Below are 17,508 nucleotides of genomic sequence, written 5' to 3' on the forward strand. Positions count from 1 at the left end.
GACCTCGCCCACCTGTGGCTCTACCCCCGCCTCTGCGGCCTTCCCCACCGCTAGCGCGGCCCCCACCTACGACGACCCCCGCGTAGGTCCTCCTGCCCACACGTGTCCCCCCGCTAGCCCCTGCCCCTACCCCTGCCCCTAGCCGTGCCCCTGCCCCTAGCCGCTCCCCCGCCCCCGCAGCCCCTCCAGTGCGCTCGGGCCCCGCCCATTGGCGCTGGGGCCGAGCAGGGGCGCGGGCCTGGCGGCGGTTCCGAGTCGGGCGCGCGCGGGCAGGGTTCCCACTGCCTGCTGCGCAGCCGGACTAGCGGCTGCCCTCGGCCTTCTCGCCATGGACGCGGACGACTCCCGGGCCCCGAAGGGCTCCTTGCGGAAGTTTCTGAAGCACCTCTCCGGGGCCCGCAAGGCCATCGGCATGCTGACCAGCGGCGGGGATGTTCAAGGTGCGCGCGCCCCTACCGGCGGCGAGGGAGGGACGGACGGAGAAGGGGAGAACAGGGCGAAGTGGATGTGGCAACGGGGCAGAAGGGGGGAAGCGATGGGAGGACCCGGGGAAAGGTGGGGAAGCGATGGGAAGAACCGGGGAGAAGCCCGTGACCCGGAGCGGCAGGGGTCCCTGCGGGGCGGCCTGAGCCGTCAAGGCAGCCCCAGGGTCCTTGCCGAGTGGGGCGGAGGAGGAAGGGACACGGCAGTAGGAACCTCCATCCGGAAGAGAGTGAGCTTTCCACCCCCTCCAGTTTATGTTTTAAATTGAGCCTGGCCGAGGGGGTCGCCTGGAGCGCCCTCGGGGGTCGTTCTCCCTCAGAGCTGTAGGAAGGGGCTGGGCTTCCCTTCCGAAGCGTGGGTACAGCGCGATCACTTCCTAAGTAGCCCCCGCCCCCTAACTCCTCCCCACGTCACCCCCCAGCATGTCGAGGAAGAAACGGCCAGGTCCCCGCGCGCCTTCTGTCGCCTCATGCCCTGCGCGGCGTGGGTGGGGTCCCGGCTGGCGGCGGGGGTGCTCTGGGTTCCCGCCTGGCGACTCCAAGGCGGTCCGGCAGCCCGTCGCTTTTCCGCTGGAAGAGTTTTAAAAAGGGTTTCCTGCGCTCGCATGTGCTGTCGCTTTTCGGCTCGTGACAAAACCGAAAACTAAAATGGGTCCCAGGCCCTCCGCGCCAGCCTCCGCGGACGGGAAGGACCAGGAAGCGGGGACTCCGGGACGTCAGCGGCGCCACGGCGCGGGCTCTGGGCTTCCCCTGCCCTGCAATGTAGAGGCGGCTCTCCAGGAGGGGCCAGAGTCTGGGCCCACGACGCGGGCGCGCCGGGAGGACATTTACCATTGACGGGCCGGAGGTGGTGGAGACTGCGCGCCCCAGGCCCCGGGTGCACGTGGGGGCGCCTGTGCCTGGACGGTGGAGCGCCCCGATCCTTGCAGCCCCTGGCGGGTAGATCTGCGCTTCCCAGGCGAACGCTACCTGGGAGCCTTAGCGATCGCGAGGGCTGGAGACGCGACGCGCCCCGAGCTGGGTTTTGATTTTTATTTTCCCGGTTCCTCCTGCCGCAGATGCGTGGAAAGGCCCGGATGGCGGATTTCCTGCCGTTTCGGGACCGCGCACTGCACAAGGATGGAGCGGGGATGAGCCCCCCGCCCACGGCCCCGGTGACCTTCCCTTCGCCCTTGAGCGCGCGGGGCGGGCGCGGGTGCTGTAGGTTGGGGCGCTGTGGGCGCCGCCCCGCCCGCCGCGAGCGCCTACGTGATGCCAGGCCCGTCGTCTCCTTGTGCCCAGGCCCGGACATCCGTATGCCGCGCGCTCAGCGAGCCCGCAGCGCAACCTCCCCAGGCCCAGCGCCCCCCGCGGGAGACCCCGGTGGCAGCGCCAGACCCCGCCCCGCAGCCCGACCCCCAGCGCCCCTGGGAAGTGCTCTGGCGTTAGCGTTTTAGTAAAAGGACCCCCTCCCCCCCCAGCATCAGCATTCCTCCTGTAGAGTTGGATTCTCAGAGAAAAAAAAGGTGATGCAGCAGACGCTGGGATTGGAGAAATTACCAGAGTGAAGTGGAAATAGCCTGGCCAGCGTGACTTAAACCAGCCCGGAGATGTGCGAGTACGAATGGAACCGCCTGGGGTCGGTATAGGACCCAGAGTGGCTTCTCAGTCAAAGGCCTTCAGAAGCAGAGGGAACATCTTGAGTGACTTTACCGGGGCCGCGAAAGACGAGAAACCTTTGGCACGGGAACAGGAAACGATCTCTGGAAGTCACCAGGGCGGGTGGAAGGTCAGGGGTTCAAGGTTATTTTGGAATTTAGGTGCTGTGCTTCCTGCACGGTGGCTCATGCTTGTCATTCCAGTGCATTTGGAGGCCGAGGCAGGAGGATCGCTTTAGCCCAGGAGTTCCAGAGCAGCCTCGACAACATAGTGAGACTCTGTGTCTACAAAAAATAAAAAAAAAAAGAAAGAAAGAAAAACACATTAAGATGCTGTATGTATTGGAAAATATTTATGGGTCATTCTTTTGAGCTCCATGTCCAAAAGCTTGCTAAAATGCTTGGGAGTTCGCGTACAGGCACGTGAGATTAGGATACATTGGCAGAATCGCGGTGTTCTCTGTTACCCTGGTTTTGCCACCTGGGAGGAGTTACACATATTGAAGGTTTGTAAGTCAACGCCTCTTCTCTTCTGGGGAAAAAGGTATTTTGGAAACCAATATTATGTGGGAACGTGGCTTGGGTGGTACAGCCTCGGCTTAATGGGAGACAGCTGCCCTCAGCTCTGCAGGTGGCATCAAATACGGTGGCCTCGAGCCCACATGGGTCACACCTGGGCTGTCCCTGGGGAAGCCCGCCACGGCAGGTCGCCTGGGCATTCTTTCCTTGGCAGAGCCGAAGTCACAATTTTTTGTAAACTCTAAAGAGCTTTACCCTTCCAAGATATGATCTTGAACCTGTTGGAGCATTTGGACGCATTTCTTTTAAGGAAGTTCACCTCCAGATGTGCTCAGAGGGCCTGGTCTTAGCTGCCACAGATTTACAAATTCTTACAGTAAGTAGGTTATTCCTCGAGAATTTATCTGTTGTGCCCCCATTCTTTTTGCCATTTTATTCTGATTCTATATTAGTACTTGATTTTCCCTGACGTAGAAGACTATTGCCTGTAGCTAGAGATCAGAGAACACATTCCCATTCAAGTATTAACTTCAGGGGAATTATCTGTCAGATGTGAAATTATGGTAAAATTCCATATATTAAAATGACCGTAGCTACCATTCGTTGAAAATATTTTGTATACTAGGAGCTTTACAATTCTTACCCAACATCCTCAGGTCAATATGTATAAACTGTAAAGACTTCAAGATTAGTACCTTAAAACCAAAGTCAGAAGTGTGAGGTTTCAATTGACTGGACATGCATTAGGTCAATGACACACATATTTATTGGACACCAGGCTTGATCCGAACACGGGCACCTTTGGTGTCTGAAGCAATATTCCTTGGGTGGTTTTGTGAGGGCAACGGAAAATGACTTTTTACAGCGATAGGAGTCAAGATGGCAAAAATGACATTAAGGCTTAGTACCAATGTGATGGGCTGCTTTTCTTCCCCCAGTAGAGTTCATATTATTTAATTATAAGATACAATGGAAAATCTCTGAAGCAATGCTTCGGAGCCCAGTAGGATGGAAGGGGAAACTGAGAACAGTGCCATTTCGCCTCACACAGCTCCGGCGCCCCTCACCATCCTGTGCACACACATTCTTTGATGGGATCTTTTCAGGGTAAAGTGCAGTAATTGATTTTGCAGAAATTACTGGGTCTGGGAGGCAGATGATGAGAGATGGTGTCACCCCGTGGCACAGTGGGAGATTTGTGTGATGGCATCATTTTCTATGAATGCAAATTGCTTTGGGTGCGCCATACTCGGAGGACCCTTCGAAGCTAGACATTTTCTCATCTTTCAAAAGAAGCATGTTTTCCTTCTTGGTTACAGAAAACTAAAAGCTTTTGATACAGGACTCCGACCTTTTATCAGGGAGAATCAGGGCTCTTTAAATTACCTCTGCCAATCTGATGGGCCGTCAGAAACAATTAAAATTAGAAAGATGAAGATACGGTAACAACGTGGTCAGGGCAAACCTCAGGATACCAGATTGCACGTTCACAGTTGCCTTTCTGCTAACAACGTGCGGGTGAATATGGAACAGAGGGCCATGTGTCAGTAGTTGGGTTGCATTTTGTGTTTCTTTTCTACAAGCCCTTTCTGGTGTGTTTGTGTATATTAGAGAGTAGCTGCCCAGAGGCTGCCGTTTCCCTCCCCACTCCTCGGTTCTCTCCATCTTCACCCCCAACTCCAAGTCCTTTGTTTGGAATTACAGTCATTGTGCTTGTCAGGATGGAAGAGGCAGCCAGACACATGGCAGACCAGAGCACTGAGAGGCAGAGACTTATTTTCTGTAAATCCCGCCCTGGCCCTGCTGTCTCGAGTGCTGAGATAGGGTCTCGGTGTTTTCCTCTGCAGAATGGAGGCATCACTCAGTCTCTGTCTTCTCTCCCTGTCTCTTTCTTCACTCCCCTCTTCCCTAACACACATCTACAGTGAAAGTTTTCAGGAGGCAAAAGAGAAAAGGCTGGACTGTGCGGGACCCCCCAACCCCAGGGCCCATTTGCTGTCTTCCCAGCTTCCATGTGCCCAGAGCAGCCTGGGGAAGCCTTTGGAGGTGCAGATCCTGACTGTGTGGGTCTGAGTGAGGCTGGGACTCTCACGGGGAGGCGCCGGTGCTGCGGGTCACCCTGGGGCTAGTGGGGCGGTTTGCAAATCATGCAGATCAGCTTCTCCACTTCTCCAGGTTTCTCCAAAGTGAGATGCTCCGCGGAGTCCTTTGGGATTGTTTTCTGACTTTGACCAGGATTTTGACGGAGAAGATTCGTTAATATAGGACCCCTTGTCTTAACATACATGTGTAAATGATCTGATCTGAAGTTTTCTGAATGGAAAATGATTGAAAGGTTGGCATGCAGTAGACTTGGGGAGTCATTCCTTCATATATTTTCAGCTGTGTCTTACTACAATTAAGATTTTGTTTCTGTGTGTGTGGGGTTTTTTGAGATGGAGTCTCCCTCTGTTGCCCAGCCTGGAGTGCAGTGGCTTGATCTGGGCTCACTGCAACCTCTACCTCCTGGGTTCAAGCGATTTTCGTGTCCCAGCCTCCCAGGTAGTTGGGATTACAGACTTGTGCCGCCATGCCCACCTGGGTTTTGTGTGTGTGTGTGTGTGTGTGTGTGTGTGTGTGTGTGTGTGTGTGTGTGTGTGAGTGTGTATCTTTAGTAGAGATGGGGTTTCACCCTATTGTTCAGGCTGGTCTCTAACTCCTGACCTCAAGTGATCCACCTGCCTTGGCCTCCCAAAATGCTGGGATTACAGGCTTGAGGCACCACACCTAGCCTTATTTCAGTGTTTCCGTAATCATTTCGCACATTAACGGATCGACATCGGTGAGTCGGGGCAGGTTTTAGGCAAAAGAACCAAGCCCCTTCCGCCCCTGGAGCTCTCACTCCTGCGGTGAGGCGGGTACAATGTGCGTGTATCTGGACCTGAGAAGAAAAACTCCTGTCTTATGAAAGGGCCCAGGGGAGCCTCTAGTTGGGGCCCTTTGACCTGACCCCACGGTGAGGGAGGAGTCGTTAGAGGAGGGTGGGCCAGAGGAGGACTTTGGACTTGCCATAGGGGAACAGGGAAGCAGGTGGAGGGAAGCCGACTGACTGGGAAGCAGACTGACTGTCTCCGATAAGGGTGGCTCTGTGGAGACGAGAGGACAGGAGGGGAGGTCGTGAGTTTAGGGTCTCACAAGGAGCGGCCACAGATGGAAGCTTATGGGGTGGGGCATGTGGCAGGGCAGCCCTGTGCCCACAGACACACCCCGCCGAGGAGACCCAGGGACTTGAGTGTGTCAGGTGTGGGGTAAATGGGCACTCAGCTATTACAGCTGGAAGGCAGAGCGTGTGAGCTGCGGCAGACACTGGCAGGTGGGGTAAAAGGAGAGTCTTCACAGCAGTGCTTAGAATAGCAGGAACTGGGAAAACCAGCAAAAAACTATCAATAGGAGATTAATGAATCCATTATGGCACCTGGAATGGAAGGAATTTTTGTCAGCGTTTAATAAGGAGCTTTGTGCTGGTCGAAAATCAGGAGGTGCACAGTACACTCAAGGGCAGTATTGAAGAGCCGATTCCAGAGCAGCTCTGCACAGCAGATCCCCCTGGGGCCAGAGGGGCCGTTTGCAAATCCAAGCAGATCCGCTTCTTGGAGGTTTCTCCAACGGGAGCATCTCCCAGGATTGGGGCCTGCATGGGTGGCCTGTGTTATATATGAAATTTTAAATGATCTAGTTGCCACATTAAAGAAAGGCGGGCCGGGACAGGGGGACACTGGGTGCCATGACTCACGCCTGTAATCCCAGCACTTCGGGAGCGCAAGGCAGGTGGATCACTTGAGCCCAGGAGTTTGAGGCCAGCCTGGGCAACATGGAGAGACACAGCCGCTACCAAAAATACAAAACAATGAGTCGGATGTGGCGGTGCACACCTACAGTCCCAGCCCCGTGGGAGACTGAGGTGGGAGGATTGCCTGAGCCCAGGAGTTGGAGGCTGCAGTGAGCTGTGACTGCACAGGTTCACTCCAGCCTGGGCAACAGAGTGAGACCCTATCTAAAGAAAAAAAAGTAAAAAAAAAAAAAAAAAAAAGAAACTGTTTTATATTCAGCATTCAGCCCACTATTTTGATAACAATCAGTTATTGTGTTGATTAATATTTTACACCGTTTTCCATACTAAGTCTTTGAAATCCATTGTGTAAAGAATCTTAAAGTTCATCTCCATGTGGACGGGGTGCACGTGGCCAGCGACTCCTCTGAGGAACAGTGTGGTCACGGCGATGGGTGGCGTGTCCTGCCTGTATGTAGAAGGTCCCCGTGTGGGTGTTTCTGCGAAGGCCCTGAGGGATGTGCAGGGGAGGGCCGACACCCTCCCAGCCACGCAGAGGACCCTTCAATGCAGCACGCTGCCACCGCACCCACGCCCCAGCCCCTCTGCTGCCTGAGCTCTTTCCCAGATGTCCACTTAGCTAACCTCCCTCACCTTCTTCCCTTTCCTTCTTTCCCCAAACGTCACTCTCAGGCAAGTCGGCAGGCTCTCCGATTGTCAATGGCAGCCCTTCCCCTCCCCACCCTCTTAACACCCCCACCCTACTTGTTATTTTTCTCCTGAGTGCTTATGGCCATCCACCCCTGGGCATCATGCATTTGTTCACTGTGTTTCTTGCTTTCGGGTCTCTCCTGATTGGAACAAGCTCCCGCCAGGACCAGAGACTTTCCATTTTGTCACCGACGCATCCACATAGTGCCCGGCAGCGATGGCGCTTGGGGCACCTGAGGTGGACAGTGAGCCGGTGGTTGAGTGAAGGGCACTACAGGTTTATCTCAAGCCCTACCCTGACCCTACCGGAAGACACGGTGGTCTGCACGGTCCAGATAGTCAGAGAGGCCCCCGGCTCGATGACCTTGACCCGGCGGGGGTAGGGAGGGGGGAACAGCACGTTGACAGAATCCCCCCTTGGTATCCCCCCTCCCCATGCCTACATAATCCCTACATTGTCAAAGGAGAGACGCCTAGAAGGAGCTTTGGCAGCAGGAGGGAGATCAACGCAGTGCAAGCTCATTTTCTGACAAACCAGTGGCAGCAGTCGGCAAACTGACTTTATTTCTCAAAAAGAATGTATGCATCGAAATTAACAAGTGAGTGATCAGCGTGTGGGAAAATTCAAGAAAGGCAGTTCAGTGCTGTGAGAGAGGGCGAGGTAGGGAGCTTTAGTACTCCAGACAACGGAGGAGGTAAAAGGATAGAACAAGATTATTTCATTTGAGTTCATCTATTCTTACTTTTTTTTTTTTTTTTTTTTTTTGAGATGGAATCTCGCTCTGTTACCCAGGCTGGAGTGCAGTGACGGAATCTCGGCTCACTGTAAGCTCCGCCTCCCGGGCTCAAGCGATTCTCTTGCCTAAGCCTCCCAAGTAGCTGGGACTACAGGCGCATGCCACCATGCCCGGCTCCATTTTCTTTGTATTTTTAGTAGAGACGAGTTTCACCCTGTTAGCCAGGATGGTCTCAATCTCCTGACCTCGTGATCTGCCTGCCTTGGCCTCCCAAAGCCCTGGGATTACAGGCATGAGCCATCGCGGCCAGCCTATTCCTTTTTTTTTTTTTTTTTTTAAATACAGTTTAGATTTTATCAGAGCAGAATCCCAGGAAACTGAGATTTGTAAACTGGGAAATCCAGCTCCTCCAAGTAGCCAGGAAATAAGGGTGACCTAAGTGATTCTTGCTGGCCCTAATGTGGGCCGGGGATGACTCTGACTCAAGGAAGAAGCGGTCTTGTGACTGTCTTACCCGCACTGTGGTTTAGTAAGAAGCTGTTAAAAAGTATGTCATATGAAGAAAGTGATTTAATAATTGGTCAGAGTAATGACCACGTATTTCCTATGTAACCACTCCCTCATCTCCAACTTTATCTTTGGTTCTCATGACAAGATTATCACTTCCCTGAAAACTGGGGTTTTTGCAAATGACGAAGAGGTGTTTTTCCAAATGGTAATGTTCTTCTTTGGTGGGAAGATGTTTTCTCCTGGAAATCCTTAGGAAAGTTATTTGGTTCTGGGGTTGGGCTCCCAAAACCAAAACGAAATGAGCTGGATTATCCCCAGGATACCTGAGCTATAAGGACAATCTGTAGCTTGAGTGTGGAGTGAAAGACACTGAAACTGCCCTTTGTCCCAAATAGCTGTGTGCTGGGGCCCTAGACAGCCCTAAGGAGATGGTGAAACAGGTGACGTTTACCTGTGAGGCTGAAAGCACTCATTGCCAGGCTGTGAAAGCCCGTACTGCAGGTGTGCATGTCTTCCTCCCTGTCCTGTGGGTGACAGAGCCCACCAGTAAATGCTGGTGCATTTCCTTCTTACTTTTCATCCGACCATGTTCTCCTCCATCCTAACCACTCACTGAATGTTCCTGGGGCTTCCTCAGGTTTCACCCTGCAGGGCCCAGCAGGAGGCAGCTGATTTGCAGTCCTCACCATTCAGAAGTTCAGAAGGAGGGCTTAGAACCACACAGGCTCCACCCCCAGGCAATGAAGTGAGCATCTGGCCTCAGGAGGCATTATTTTCCTTCAAGTTCCCATTGGTGACTCTAAGGCACAGGCATTGTAATAGAGGAAATCAGGAAGTCTTGAAAGTTAAAATGAAATAAGTCTAGGGTTTACACTGCAGCTTCACCACTTCACTAAGGTCGTTACCTTCCAGTAATCAGTTTATCCCCCTCAGAGCCTCAGCTTTCTCATCCCTCCAGCGAGGTGTCAGGAGCTCTGCGGGCTTCCTGTGAGAATTATCCGGGTGAGGGCTCTGGCTGTGGGTGTGCAGTCAGCAAGGGACACCCTAGTAGGTCCCACCAAGTGCTGCCAGCCCCTGAGCTCAAGGACGACACGTGAAGAAAAGCCCTTCACAATGTAGGGCTCCATCCCACCAACGTGCAAGTGAATAGAGGTCCTTTCAGGACCTAGTGTTGTGTATTTTTAAGTGTGGTGCCCTGTCCCCTGGAAATTGATAGAAATGCACGTTCCCAGGTTCCCTCTCCACCTGTGAAACCTTGGGAGTGGCCCAGCCACCCGGGGTGCGGCGGCCACCGCTGGTGATCTCCTGCTGTGGGGTGATGTCACTGTTCTTTCTGGGAGGGTGCAGGTGGACCCAGGGGTGGGAGGTGGGGAGAATCCTGCAGGGATTTCAGGGACTGAGTTTAGTGCTGCGGTTCGTTTTTACTCTGCACAGGAGTCTCCTGGGGTCACCTTGTGTATCATGTCCAGCTTTTTTTTTTTTTTTTTTTTTTTTTTTTTTTTTGAGACAGTGTCTTGCTCTGTCACCCAGGCTGGAGTGCGGGTGGCACAATCTCCGCTCACTGCAAGCCCCTCCTCCCGGGTTCATGCCATTCTCCTGCCTCAGCCTCCTGAGTAGCTGGGACTGCAGGCGCCTGCCACCATGCCTGGCTAATTTTTGTATTTTTAGTAGAGAGAGAGTTTCACCATGTTGATTAGGCTGGTCTTGAACTCCTGACCTCAGGTGATCTCCCCACCTCGGCCTCCCAAAGTGCTGGAATTACAGGCATGAGCTACCATGCCCGGTGGGCTAATTTTTAAGTTTTACAGATGGGTTCTCACTGTTACCCATGCTGGTCTCAAACTCCTGGCCTCAAGCAATCCTCCCATCTTGGCCTCCCAAAGTGCTTGGATTTGCAAGCATGAGCCACCACACCTAGCCAAACATGGATCTTTCATTTTAAACTTCATCTAGAGATGTGACAAAAACCAAATGAGGTATTTGTTAAAATACTTTATAACCCTAGTACAGTAATAGAGTAATCCAACTGACAATTTCACAAAACTCAACTTTTGGCAACAAGTTCAAGGTTATACATGTTAATAAAGATAATACATTTATTCAATCAGAGGAAAAAGGTTACAATGACAGAATTTATCTTTTTCTTTACTATGTTGCCTGAGCTATGGTTAAGGTTTGGGGAACTGGTATCTTAAAGAACCTTCAGAAATGTCTCATTCTAGAATTTAGAAACAAACTTTATACTCTCGGGGTTGAGAGAATCCAGAAGCAATCACCACCCCTAGTGTCCAGATGCTATTCTCCAAAGGCGCTTCCCCACTAGCCACAGAAATCAGAGCTCCCTGGGAAACAGACAGTTGAGCCTCTGGAGCAGGGAGGGCCTGGCTGTGCATGCTTTAGGGAGGTGGGAGTGGGGGCGTAGAAACCAAAGAAGTGAGACCAAAACGGGCCAACAGCTGGGGCAAATGTGGGCATAAAACGAAATTCCATCTGATCACATAGTCTCAAATATGTACATATACAGAAATATTTCTGTGAGGTCACAGGGGTACTAAAAAACAAAACAAAAGACTGGGGGGGGGGAGAAGAAAAGAAAGAACTCTCTTCTCCATGTTGGGCGCAGTGGCTTACCCCTGTAATCCTAGCACTTTGGGAGGTCAAGGTGGGCAGATTGTTTGAACTCAGGAGATCGAGACCAGCCTGGGCACCATGGTGAGACTCTGTCTCTACAAAAAAATATAAGCACTAGCTGGGCATGGCGGTGCACACCTGTAGTCCCAGCTACTCAGGAGGCTGAGGTGGCTCAGGAGGCTGAGGCTGTAGTAAGCTAAGACCATGCCACTGTACTCCAGCCTTGGGGACAGAACCAGACCCTGTCTTTAAAAAAAAAAAAAAAAAAGACAGCCTCTTCTGTCATCATTAAAGGTAGTTCCTGCACCACCCTAACTCCTCCTCAAACTGGACTTCCCAGGGAGAGCAGCCGCCCCTGCCTTTTCCACAGAACCATATTTCAAGATGACCCGACAGCCCCAGCTGATGTGGAGCTCTTCTTTGAAGAAGTCCAGCAAACGAATGAAGAATTATAGAATTTGAAAACTTCACAAACTCTAATAAATGATTCAGGCAATAATCCTCAATGAATATGAAAACCATTAATAGGTTGATGAGGAACTCATTATCACAGGACACCAGAAACTCAAGTGCACCAGCTGCTCCGTGGCTGAAGGGAGAAGGCAGATCTTCACAAGACAGTGGCCGACTCTCAGCATGCACCCCGCTGGCGTGAGACCCCCCAGTGGAGGCAAGCAGGCCTCACATGAAGGTAGGATGTGGCCATCTATGCAGAGCTCCCCACGAGGGACTCTGCTTCAAAAGGCGCAGCCTGACTCAAACTAAGTCTTTGGATCTAAGTTCCAGTTCTCAGGAAACACAGGAACATGGCACCCAACACCACACAGGAGCAGCCAGGACACCTGGAAAGTGAGAGCGCCCGGAGGAAACCCGGCCTGCACACTCCTCTGCCGTCCGAGAGGGTGCCCGGGAGAGACCCGGGCTGAGCAGCTGTGATCTGTGGGACCCTGTGCCACAAACACTTTGAGGCCAACTAGAAAATTTGAATATGGAATAAGAAATAGGCAGTTTTAAGAAAGTATGGTTTATTCTATTAAAACTGAAAATGGCATTAGCTCATGTAAGAAAGAATCCTCATGTTTTAGGGTCACAAATTCAAATACTTAGGGGTAAATGATGACATTCATAATTTACTTCCAAAACGTTCACAAGGAAAAGGATATCTATTATGTGATAAGTGTTTAGGGGCTCATTATCCTAGTCTACTTTTCTGTATGCTTGAAAGTTTTCATAATTCTTTTTACGTAAAATAATCTTGGAAATATGTTTTTACATTAGCATTTATATGGAAATTATTAGTATTTTATATAATACATATAACTATATTGTTATGATAATGACCTTATATTAGTGACATAAGAAACAAGCGATGTATCAGAAAGTGAGGATGTGATTAAGGTTCTGTGACTGCATCCACTATCGGAAGAGCACTTCTCCGTGCCAAGGACAGGCTCGAAGCTTCACACACCCTATGTCGGAGTGGGCACCATCCATGCACCCCCACTCTCCATGCAACAAAGCTGGAAGTGAGGCAAGAAGCTGGGGGCCAGGACCCTTCTCTGGGGTTCTCTAAACACCGTGTTTGTAACCACCATGCTGAGCCCACTGAGGACTATCATTGTAAATGTCCAAAATCAATGTCCAAGTAAGATAGGCAAACTTAGGCCAAGAATCTTACCTACACTTAGATATTTCTTAAGCATTGCTAAATGTGAGAGAAGCCATGTCATGAAAATGTAAGAACACAAACAAGTCAACTTTTCACAATCCACCATCAAAATTTCCAACAAAATATTACCTAGCATTGCTTGGGTGATTGTGAATGGCATGAAATTGCTTAAGCTGCTCCCACGTAAGCTCCAGGATGCACAGTGGGTCACCCCCAGAGACCACTGAGTACATGTGGTGGGGAAGAACTCTGTTTTGAAGGTGCTGGGAGAATATCCTCTCATTGTCTGTCTTGAAATGTGAAGTAAATAAATAAGAATATGTATATATAAAATAACACACACATGCTACATTACTTACAATATAGCCAATTGATCACATTCTGGTGCATATGCCTGTAATACTTTGCAAATAAAACTCTTCTAATGGTAAAACAAACAAACAAACAAAAGACACCCCTGCAGGCATTGTTTAACACTGTATTCAATCACTCATCACCAACACACAGGACCCAAGGATTGAGAAATGGACTTTTTGATGTGTGTTGCAACAAACGCATAGCCGACGGCTGTAAATCGGAGGGATCACCAGGTCTGCCTTCCAGCCACGAGGGAAGTGGGGAGAAGCTGTCACCCCAACTTGAGTTTCAAGAAGACTCCTTGGAAGAAAAGACCACCAAATTGAGAATGAAAAGGTAAGAAATAGTTCACCAGCTGAGGGGGGCTACGGAAATCAGAGAGCAGGCCACCCATGAGCCTCAGGGACACCAGCACAGGCAGGTTGTCAAAGTCACAAGGGGACATGAAGACACTGGCCCAGGACAGCAGCTCTTAATCCAAAATGGTTTCAAGATTCCTTTACACTCTGAAAAATTAACCCATTTATTCCTGAGGTTGCAAGTTTTTTTGTAAAAATCAGACTTTGCAATGACCTTGAGCTGTAAGATATAAATAACTCCCACAAGCTTAGGATTCCAATAATGGAACACTAGGTACAAATGGGTTTTAACGAGGACCCAAACAGCTTTTGATTAAGTGGGCTTTTTTTGCCTGTGTAGGTACCTGTGTGTGTTTATATAATTTTTCTATATTCTAAATTAAAGTTGATTAAAAAATTAAAGTATTAAAAATACTTATGCATTAAGGTAAGCCATCATTACATGTTAATATAAATATGTTTGAAAAATACTTCTCATAACAAAGTAAAAAACCGACTACTTAGAGTGATGCTGTGTTGCCTTTTTTGCAAATCTCTGTAGTGTCTGGCTCAGAGGTGAAGCTGGACTCCCCCATCTGCTCTGTATCCAGCTTGCTGTGTGTCACACACCTCACCACGCAGCCTCTAGAAAGTACACCATGTACTTGGGCAAGAATGAGTGAAAAAGACAATGTGTTGATAGTGGTATGAAAATAGCTTTTGTCTCACTGCAGATCATATGCCGCGGTCATCAGACATGGTCTGAGACCTGCTGGGAAGAACAGCAGCCTGGCCCTGCTAACCCCTGGCTTCTACTCACAGCACTGACCCCAGCTAATCCAAGAACATGTCACCTATAATGAGAATATTGAAGAAAAATCAACCATCTTTCAGATGTGTCTATATCATGGTACGGTACATGGGTAAGGTAAGCTGAACACAACATAAAAAAGAAAACTTACAAACCCTGCCTTCATCTCATTAAAGATGACTCCTTTAAAGACCAAGGGCATCTGGGGGTCGCTGGAGTTCTCATGTTCCAGCCGCCATCCTTCCTGCCTGAGGACAAATAATTATAAGCTGACAGTGACTCAAATACTAAAGTCTGTATCAACTAGTTAATCATTCATGACATACCAGAAATCCAGCTCACGTAAACCTGGGAAAAAGGTGGCATCCAAATACACTGAGAGGAGATTCTGAAAGTCCTTGGGATTTTGTGTGGAAAATGGATCCAGAGTATAATCGCTAGCTGGGTACAAAGGAAAAGCGAAATTGTAAAATTTAACAGATTTCTACTAAAATTATTGAATCTCAAGCCTCATTTCCCCTTTGTCCTAGGATAGTAAGTTGTAGCTATTCTTGAGATGGGGCAGTGGCTCCATGCTCTGGCCCCCAACCTCAGCAGCTGTCCCAGCTCATCACCCTGAGTGCCGGCTTTCCCATCCCATCTCAGGATCTGCACTGGACGGGCACCAGGTCTTTCTTCAGCGAACATCTAAACTCTCTCAAGTGTCTCCAGAGACTTTCACACGTCTACAAAGATGACCTCATTTTGTAAGACCATGGATTTAACTTGCTCTTCGATGTCACTCCTTCACAGAGTGCACTGTTCATCGTCACCCTATTCACTAGCGTCAGTCTTACTAAAAGTCAAACATCAATGTTAGTGGTAACTCTGGAGGCCTGGCATTGTAATGATATCCCCAAGAGAAAATTGTTTTGAACCTTTCTGGGAAAAGTTCACGTACCTTTTATTCAAATGCTGGTTTTTATAATCTCGCTACCATGTGGCTTTCCTGAAGAATGAAATTTCTAACGTCCTTCAAGTAGAGAGAGGTAAAAATTTTTCTAGAACATTAATTGCCCACTCCTGTCATCTCTTCTCAGAAACTAACTGAATTCCAGTGGGTGTGCCTGGCAAACGCAAACATGGTTTTCCGTTCAGGATGCTGGTCTTACCTGTGAAGGCGTTCATGAACGTGGAGAGGGACCGGTTCAACATTTTGAAGAAAGGGTCTCTGCACGGATATTTCCGAGACCCACAAAGGATGGTATGCTCAAGAATGTGAGGAACACCGGTACTGTCCATGGGAGTGGTGCCGAACTGCACGCTAGGCAAGAAGGAACGGCACGGCAGGGAAGGGGGAGGAATAAGGAACAGAAGCCCAGGGATGGGGAGGAACAGAACGCTAGGGAAGGAAAATGACTAGAATACAAAACGTTCATCTTAGTGCTGCGGACACAGTTCCCAGATGCATCATCACCTCAGGCTACTAGAAATTATCATTCTGACACCACCATCCTCCAACACAGGGTCTCCCAACTCTAATGTAAATCATTGATTCAGACTATAACATTGTATTTTGATGAGATTGTAAGTCCATGTAAGCTTTTCCTTATTTTTCAAGATGCTCTGTCAATAAAAATACTAGTGAGATGATATTTAAACCACGTAACATACAGTCAGTGCTTTAAACCAAGCTTGTCTAACCCACAGCCTGCAGTCCGCATGCTCAGGATGGCTTGGAATGCATCCCAACACAATCCCTACACTTTCTTAAAACATTGAGGTCCTCTATTTATTTATTTTTAGCTCATCAACTGTCCTTAGTGTTAGTGTATTTAGTGTGTGGTCTAAGACAGTTGTGGCACAGGGAAGCCAAAAGATTGGACATCCTTGATTTAAATAAAACATTCAAGACCATGTTCTTACAATGCACGACATACCTGAACAGATTATTCGTGTCTTCTCTGGCCAGGTGTAAATACCTGGCTCCTCTGTCATCGTGGCTGAGCTTCATGGCCGTCAGGAACAGCTCGGGAACACATGTCACCTGAGTTAACCAGAAAAACACGAGCAGTTAAACGTAGACAAAATAGCCTGTGAAATGGTGATCTTCGACACACTGAGAAAACTGGCTTTTCTGCCTGAAATTAGATGATGCCGGGAAGCCGGTATTTCAGAGCTGGAGAGAACAGAACCATCCTGTCCAAGTCCCTTATCCTACAAACAAGGAAAGGAAGACCTAAAGAAGGCAGATGAGAATGTGTGTGTATATATGTATATTTTTGAGTGCTTATTACTGGCTAGGTATTTTCCATTTTTTAATTTTTTAATTTTTTATTCTTTTTTGGCTAGGCATTTTCTAATCATGTCACATAGAATCCTGTGACGGAGGTATTCTCATCCTCATTTACAGATGAAAAAACTGAGGCTCAGGGTGATGAAACAAGCTGCCCGAATCAGAGCCAGGATTCGCCCTGGTGTCTGCCCTTCCCACGGTACTGTGCTGCACCTAAGTAACACTGCACCCTTTCCAACGCCTGCTGAGTGCCTCTTGCTTTTGTGTACTGCACCTCAGTAACACAGCACCCCTTCCAACATCGGCTGTGTGCCTCCTGTTTCTGTGCATATAATCTCCTATAGCACAAAGCACGGGCCTGCAGGAGGGGCAATGCTGGAGTGGGCTCTCCGGTGACAGCGGGGAGAGGGTCCAGGATCAGTCTTTGCTTCTCCTAGTTTGGGATAGATTCTCGGTGATAGCTGTAAGCACAAAGCTGGGGCTTCCAGAACAGCTGGAGGGGCTGGGAGGATAGAAATGCCCCCCAAAAAGATGAAAGACTCCCCACTCCTGGGGCAGGGTGGAAGATCTTCTCCTACCTTAGGCAAGCCTCCTGGTAAGTGTCCATACTCTTTGGTATGAAAGAAACTGTCTTCTCTTCCAGTCAGGCCAGCCGGCCCAGCCCTCTCCCGCAATCACATACCACGTCCCTGTGATCACCACGCCACTTGCCACTCCCTCCGTCCAGGTGCCATGAGTCACCTGTCCAAGCGCACACAGCAAGTCACTGGCAGAGGTGAGACCTTGGGTCTCCTCAGCCCAATCTAGGGAGCCTGCCATCCAACAGTCATGCATAAAGCGGCCCACTACGACCTGCATCATCTACCGCTGTTAAACTACTTGTTTCCAAGCTTACCGTACTTTGTATCAGATGATCAATGCATTTAAAATCAGCAAATACTGTGAGATGTCTGCTAATAATATAGAGCTTTAATAATAATAGCGTTCATGGTAGCTATTTCTCAAACAAGAAACATGACTTAT

The 17,508-nt window shown here is 49.5% G+C and overlaps 2 protein-coding genes across 2 annotated transcripts; one reads left to right on the top strand and one right to left on the bottom strand.

Moving 5' to 3' along the window:
* The first annotated feature begins 463 nt into the window (after nucleotides 1-463).
* On the top strand, nucleotides 464-14,485 carry LOC112428201 (sterile alpha motif domain-containing protein 1-like). Its single transcript, XM_071090342.1, has 3 exons — nucleotides 464-3,014; nucleotides 13,212-13,397; nucleotides 14,134-14,485. Exon 1 carries the CDS (start codon nucleotides 1,541-1,543, stop codon nucleotides 1,916-1,918), a length of 378 nt encoding a protein of 125 aa, XP_070946443.1. The 5' UTR covers nucleotides 464-1,540; the 3' UTR covers nucleotides 1,919-3,014; nucleotides 13,212-13,397; nucleotides 14,134-14,485.
* LOC139361643 (presequence protease, mitochondrial-like) lies at nucleotides 13,270-17,141 on the bottom strand. The gene is made up of 6 exons (XM_071090341.1): nucleotides 17,064-17,141; nucleotides 16,130-16,236; nucleotides 15,362-15,513; nucleotides 14,537-14,651; nucleotides 14,362-14,458; nucleotides 13,270-13,361 (listed from the first exon to the last, which is right to left on the bottom strand). The coding sequence occupies exons 2-6, from the start codon at nucleotides 16,201-16,203 to the stop codon at nucleotides 13,350-13,352; spliced, it is 450 nt and encodes a 149-aa protein (XP_070946442.1). The 5' UTR covers nucleotides 16,204-16,236; nucleotides 17,064-17,141; the 3' UTR covers nucleotides 13,270-13,349.
* Between the last annotated feature and the right edge of the window lie 367 nt (nucleotides 17,142-17,508).

The sequence above is a fragment of the Macaca nemestrina genome, unplaced genomic scaffold, assembly GCF_043159975.1.
Source record: "Macaca nemestrina isolate mMacNem1 unplaced genomic scaffold, mMacNem.hap1 Scaffold_80, whole genome shotgun sequence".
In the NCBI taxonomy this organism is placed as follows: domain Eukaryota; kingdom Metazoa; phylum Chordata; class Mammalia; order Primates; family Cercopithecidae; genus Macaca; species Macaca nemestrina.

What these genes read in the sequence shown, in the direction of transcription:
- LOC112428201 (XM_071090342.1), top strand. Translation starts at nt 1,541, where the DNA reads ATGCGTGGAAAGGCCCGGATGGCGGATTTCCTGCCGTTTCGGGACCGC.
- LOC139361643 (XM_071090341.1), bottom strand. Translation starts at nt 16,203, where the DNA reads ATGAAGCTCAGCCACGATGACAGAGGAGCCAGGTATTTACACCTGGCC. An exon ending in GTTCATGAACGCCTTCACAG is followed by an intron (nt 14,652 to 15,361) that starts GTAAGACCAGCA and finishes CTTTGTACCCAG; the next exon opens with CTAGCGATTATACTCTGGAT. An exon ending in TTACGTGAGCTGGATTTCTG is followed by an intron (nt 14,459 to 14,536) that starts GTATGTCATGAA and finishes ATTTGTCCTCAG; the next exon opens with GCAGGAAGGATGGCGGCTGG.